Genomic DNA, 7027 nt, shown 5'->3' with positions numbered 1-7027 from the left:
TTTGTAAGAGTTGACCGGTTCCAACTACAGCTCAACAATATTGAAGTCATAAGTCTTTTTTTTGTTTTTTTTTTCTTTTTTTCCATTTTGTCCAATGCAAAATTTTAAATTTCTCAATATTTAAGCCAAGTTGTCAGTCTCTGCACCACTTTGAAATATTATCAAGATCTGTCTGAAACTTTATGCAGCTTCTTTCAGACAGTACTTCACTATAGGTAACTTAACCACCTGCAAAAAGACTAAGAATACTATTAATATTATCCGCAAGGTCATTAATATATGAGATGAACAGCAAGGGTTCCAAGGGCACTCCAAAGTTACTTCCAAGTCTGTCAATAGCACTTCATCGAAGGTAACTTGTTGTGTTCTCTCCCCCACGAAATTCCCCAATTCAGTCCCAAACTTTGCTTGATACTCCATACTATCATATTCTCAATAAATGAGTCAAATGCTTGTTGGAAGTCAAGAAACACTGTATTTACATGTATGTGACGATTCCACAATTCACACTTTTAAAAGTACTCAGCAGAATCACTTTCAGACTATTTCTTGACTGTTCCACACTTACAGCATGTGGAAAAAAATGAACATCACAAAATTTTGGTGTGAACTCTGATGTCTCATTTTATCATGACAGTCATGTCTCATTATGTAGGCGGGAGTCAAAAAAATATTTTTGCATTCCGAGGAGAAAGCTGGTGATTGAAACTTTGTGAAAAGATCTCCTCATAACAGAAAACACTTTTGTTTTAATGACTCTTATGTGCACCGTATCCATGGCACACTGACCTCTTGTTCACATTAATACAAAACAACCTCCACTTTCTTGCAGAACCCCCGAGTAACTGTCAATTACTGCAAGCTGTGACTTTTCTGACAGCACATCACGAATCCAGTTGCACAACTGAGACATAGGCAAACGATTTGATTAAAAACCACTTGTGAAGAATAGTGTCAAAAGCCTTCTGATAAGCTAGAAATACGGAATCAACTCGAGATCCCCTACCAATAACATTCATTGTGTTGCATGGATAAAGAGCTATCATGACACAGAAGTATGAAATTGTCTAAATTGGTGCTGGTTCTGTGCCAATTCCCAATAATGACCAAACACAGTGCATGTTCAAAAATCCTACTACAAATCATTGTCAATGATATAAGTTTTATTTTAGTTTCTGAATGCTTTGTTTCAGTTCTTGCAGAGAAGGTACTTAAATCAATATTTAATGGTTCAAATGGCTCTGAGCACTATGGGACTTAACATCTATGGTCATCAGTCCCCTAGAACTTAGAACTACTTGAACCTAACTAACCTAAGGACAGCACACAACACCCAGCCACCACGAGGCAGAGAAAATCCCTGACCCCGCCGGGAATCGAACCCGGGCGTGGGAAGCGAGAACGCTACCGCACGACCACGAGATGCAGGCAATATTTAATGATTTTGAATTCTGTATTATTGTTGATTGTGTTGATGTCACTATTATTACTAAATAATCCTTTCTATTTCTATCTGAATTAAATCTAATCAACTGCCTTGATCCATGGCTTTTAAGATGTCATGAGGAAAGCATGAGCTGGGTTACACATGCTGTTTCACATGGAGGACGTTATTCTGTTTAAGGTACCTCATCACATTTGGAGTTCAATTCTACAACAAATGGATACCAAGGATACTGGACAATACTTTCGTGGATAATTTTTGCTAACCTTCTTTTAAAAGGGTATGATCTGTGCTTCCTTCCATCCACTGGGCACAGCTTTTTATTCAAGGTGTCTACAGTACATTATGGTTAACAAGAGGGGATAACTCAATTGCAAATGAGATACAGAATCTGATAGGGATGAATCAGGCCCTGGAGCTTTGTTTAGATTTTACCATGCCACGCAATTTGTGGGGAACGAAGATACCCCATTTGGTTCAACAAGGACACGAGACTAATGAGGAAGGCTTTTGACACAGAACTGCTAAGATGTGCCACAAGATGTCAGAGGATGTGAGGACACACAAATATCTGTAAAGGCATTATAGTGGGGGGGGGGGGGGGGGGGGGGAGGAGATGCTGGACCCACAGTTTTAATATTAAGTCCCCCAATATACAATATACTGTTTATATCTAGAGGTACAGGGACTTCCTGAAACACCATACTATCAAATGTTTTCCTGAAGTCTGTGAAAACTATGTAAACATCCCAAACATTTACAAATCTTTTTTCAAGCAACATGCATGAAATAATAATAATTTAAAAAATCGCTCTTTATTGATTTCTTCTAAAATCAGCCTCCACATTATCAAGAATTTCTTCCAGAGATGTAGACTTTTCTAATTAGAATTGCGCAACAAAACTCCTTTACACTTTGTACGGATAGCTGAATCTTGTCTTTTTTATGTACTGGGAACATTAAAATATCTCGACTGGGATTTGCTCCTTTCATCATTTTTACAGTTAAATTATGAAGCTATTCAGGTATAAGTAAATTCTTTGTTTTCCAAATGTCAGCTGATAACTGCAATCTGCTTTACATAATTTACGTTTCTGTATACTTCGTTTCACTTCTTACAGCAAAGTCCCATCAGTAAGCATTTTTATGATTTGAATTCTATATTATTGTTGATTGTGCTGATGTCACTTATTTAATACTCCTCCAAAATAGTATTTCTGCCTGCAATCAGTTTATTTTAGTTATTTTAATATATCCTCTTTTACATCCCATATGTTGTTGTAATAGTTATTTTTATTTCTTTTATGCAGGGTGTATATGCTCAAAACTAATCATCTGGTGTCTGTTCTGGTGCCATTTTCTGTTTTATAAATTATTTCTTTTTCTCTGTCTCTTTTTATCCCTTATTAAAGAGCAACAAGTCAAGATGGATTTGTCATCTGTATCAGTAGAAATTTCATTTTTGCTACCTTTGTATCAGCAACAGATTTAAGACATTCTTCATCAAACCATCTATTTTGTGACTGATCCTTAAACCTTAAAATATTATTTAAAGTAGCTTTTGAGCACTAACAGTCTTCCCACACAGAATGCATCAACGTATATTCAGCACAGCAGGCATATAATCTGGTTGGTTTCACATTTTTTAAATTTGCTCACGTGGTATTCCTGATGAGGCAGTTGCTCTAGCACTGTGTGTTTAAGAGCTTGCTGTCATAGAAGTATCTTACAAAAGTTTGGTAAATAATACACAACACACTGCAATAATTAGTTTTCAATTTCTTCTAGTTAGTTTATAATCAATATCACTGTTTGGTGATTAACTCTGTCAGAAGCAATAGTTTCAACATACAAACCAGATGGGCAACTTCCTTCACATACACAATGTAGCACAGTTTACTGGTGGCAACTTGGTTCACAGATTCATAATGAAGTCACTTTGCATTGTGACTGATATTGTCCAACTGATGTATCAAGTTACTTGCTTAACATAGGATGACTTTTGATACCTATTACATGATAATGAAATAAATGCTAACTATAGTAATGCTGAGATGTTTACAACTTAGTTATTGGGTGCCAACTGACTGTATACACTTTACCCCAAAAACATCCACATGGTGTTGACAAAATTACTGTTGTCGTCTGAGTGAATCATTGTTCTCCACATATACTTCCAGATGCACATAAGATTAAAAATCAAAATTTGTTATAATATCTGTAAGATTAACTAAATGACAAGAAAATTAGAGGATGAATAATTATAATAAACAAAAAAGCATGTTGGATTAACTATGATCTATACAATCAGAAAAAAGTCAAATTTTATCTACTATTTGATGAATCCGATTTCTGGCTCTGCAGGATTCCCCAAATGTGTCAAAATTTTCTCGATAAAATTTTTCCAAACCAAATAACTAACAACCTACCAAGTTATTGCAGTTAAAGTGGTTATTTCTGAAATCTGAAAAATCAGTGTTACACAACTATTGTCCTGGATTTAGGAAATAATGATTATTTAAGATTTGAACATTCAGCAACGCAAACATCTAGAATATGAATAACTTTTTTAAAGAGGAAGCTTTTGGAATGAGTTTATTTTATTTTATTTCTTGGAAGATGGCTTTTAAATGAGCTGACTTTACTTTAGAAACAAACAGCTATTTATTCACAGAAAATTTCACCCCCACATTTTTAAACAGATCTTAAATTATGGCTATTTCTTTACCAATATTTTTTATAAACTACCTATAATAATACTGTTCATGATTGAGCAGTTATACAGCAAATAACAAAACTCACTGGAATAAGAAATGAGCTCTTTTGTGTAACTAACTACAGGAAGCAGGAGTTAGCCAATATGTTGATAACCTATCCACAGCCTATAAATGCAATATCCTACCTGGCTTGTCTAGGAACAGATTTCCTATGCCAATCTTCCTTTGACACCCGGTATAACCCAGGTGTTGAAGAACTCTAGCACATCCTTTGCCAAGGCTAACAGTGCGCTGTATAGAGTTGTGACAGTAATCCATACAAAATTTCTGTGCTTTCTTCTGATACCCTGTTTTGATTGAGATACTAGCAAAGTAGTCACCATGATCACAATCATTCAGCTGACTGTGTAAGTCAATAGGAATTCCAATTCTTGACAAATTTATTACTATGCAACCAACCATGGCAAGACGTGTTAGAACAAAATTGGAAGAATTAAATTTGAATGCTTATTCCACCTTATGTTAAATTATGCTTAACTGAGCAAGACAACCAAGATACTGTGACTACAACTTCAGTTTCTTGCTTAAAATGATTTGCATATCACTAACTTTTACCTGACCATCTACTATCCATAACTGTTTACACAGAAAATTTAACACCCCGTTAAGCAGAAGTACTGTTCCTCACATGTTACCTTCTAATTAGTGTGTCAGGCCTTTTTCGATCCAGTTGTCTCCTTCAGGCAAATTTCATAGCTAGAATGTGGCTAGCCCATATGAGATCAATGATGTTCTGGAACATGATTTCTTAAGACTAACCTTTTTCTTTGTATTACCTATATTGCTGGCAACTGAAGCAGATGATATTGCCAGCAATTTAAACAGTATTTAGGATTAGGTACACAACACTCAAGTTCAAGAAGATAAATCACGGATTCACATACTTGGGAGCATTGGCCAGTTTAATGTCACATTCTTCGTAACTCCTCATTCGATTTTTGGCAGTATGCTTCCTCACATACCTTCTGTAGTTCTCAGTAAATATTGCACTCAAATTGTTCTCTCTCTCTCTCTCTCTCTCTCTCTCTCTCTCTCCCCCTCACACACACACACACACACACACACACACACACACACACACACACACAGTTCATAAGTAATGAGCAGACTTGTTCCTTTTTGTAGAGGTAGTACATCGTTTTAACAGCACATTAACTAGGGAGTGTCTTAGTTAAAAATAAATATTCTTACAAGAAGGAAAGGAACATGTCACAGGTATGACCAAGCTATATTGCATGATAATATAGCTCATATTTCTGAATCTGACTAAGGTACAATCCATCAACATATATATTAAACCATACACCAAACTTTAAATTTGAAGAGTTTTCAAAATAGCGAAAAAGAGAAAAGTCAGCCAGCTTTCAGTTTTCAGTTCACTGTATTGCATTACAATCACAGACATGACAACGAAACTGCTCTTACAAGACCAAATAATAATTTATACACACAGATGTATGTGCCTGGTTTTCCACAAAGTTTGATGCCCAACATACTGGATAGCCCCAATTGAACACTTAGGCCTCAGCAGGCACAGATGCTAGCAGTAACTCCTTCAACAAAGCAGTTTAGGAATTACTGAAATGAAGGGCAATCAAAAGATAAATGCAGGCAAGTCAATAAACAATTTAGAAAACATTAAGAATATGGAAAACTGACAATATATTTAAGAAATGGCACACTTAAAACTTTCTCAATGTTTAGTTTCTATGAAATTTCAATGGTACCACACTCACTTTCAAAACAAGCACATAAAAAAATGAAGTTCAGAGACGCGATTTCCACTGTTATGCAGTTTCTTTTCTTTGTTGATTATAAACATTTTTCATTAATGTTTGTGTTCAAGTTTCAAATTAAAGAAGAACAGATGGCGTGTTAACAGAAGATGAAGCAGAAGCAGAGGTTTCTGATTCTTCAGCAGGAACTTCTAATATACGGGGACCGTACAGCAAAACATATGCACAGTGCCAATCACCTGTAACAAAAAAACAAATTTTTAGAATCTTAGTCTTCATTCAAAAACATATGCATGAAATAGAACAAAATTAGGATCACAGATTAACATTTAATAACAGATTTTCCGCATAATGTCACACTTTTCTAATGGGGCCATCTCCACCACAGTTTTTTGCCCCATAGTAATAACATATGCTCCGATTTGTAATTACTTAATAATCCATAAAAAAAAATTGCTGTTATGTGCTTAATGCAGCATGACCTAGGCATCGCATCACAATTTAATCCTAATTCACTACCACTAAAGACAGACAACATTTTCTAGCCATAGGTAAAAAGTATTCCCCTTGAGCAACAAAAGGTAAACAAATAAATGTTGCAATGTCTTCCACCAGCCATGCACCAGGTATGTGCTCTTGTTGAGTCACTTGGCAGAAGTTCAAAAGAAATTTTTGTTCAGAAATACCGATATTCATCAGAGCAGTGGATAAGATTTGACAGTTGTGTACACTGTACAAGTAGCAGAGAACATTACTGACAACACCCTAACCCACAGAAAAAGGTACTACATTGGTATTTGCAACATAAAGCAGAACTACTATGAACACTTTTCCAGACAGTAAACAAAAAACACACACACACACACACACACACACACACACACACACACACAAAACTCTCACATGTATAGCTACCGTCTTGGTGCTCCGTGACTGCATCTCATGAGGGCAGCCACCTGTTGGGTTGAGTGGTATGAGTAAGGAGGCGGAAAGGGTGGGAATGGGGAGGAATATCAGGATGTAGGTGGGGGAAGATGCTGTGCCGTCTGTGGGACGCAGCATCTTCTCAC

At 36.0% G+C, this 7027-nt stretch overlaps 1 protein-coding gene across 1 annotated transcript in view; it reads right to left on the bottom strand.

The window, feature by feature from the left end:
- Positions 1–5583: 5583 nt before the first annotated feature.
- The window catches only part of LOC126088427 (ubiquitin carboxyl-terminal hydrolase 14), a 125164-nt gene continuing 123720 nt past the window's right edge, over positions 5584–7027 (bottom strand). The window contains 1 exon segment of the mRNA XM_049906571.1: positions 5584–6196. Within this exon segment, the coding sequence (XP_049762528.1) occupies positions 6075–6196 (122 nt within the window). The 3' untranslated portion in view covers positions 5584–6074.

Source organism: Schistocerca cancellata, chromosome 6, assembly GCF_023864275.1.
Source record: "Schistocerca cancellata isolate TAMUIC-IGC-003103 chromosome 6, iqSchCanc2.1, whole genome shotgun sequence".
NCBI classification, from domain to species: Eukaryota; Metazoa; Arthropoda; class Insecta; order Orthoptera; family Acrididae; genus Schistocerca; species Schistocerca cancellata.
This window is presented reverse-complemented; position numbering and strand designations above follow the sequence as displayed.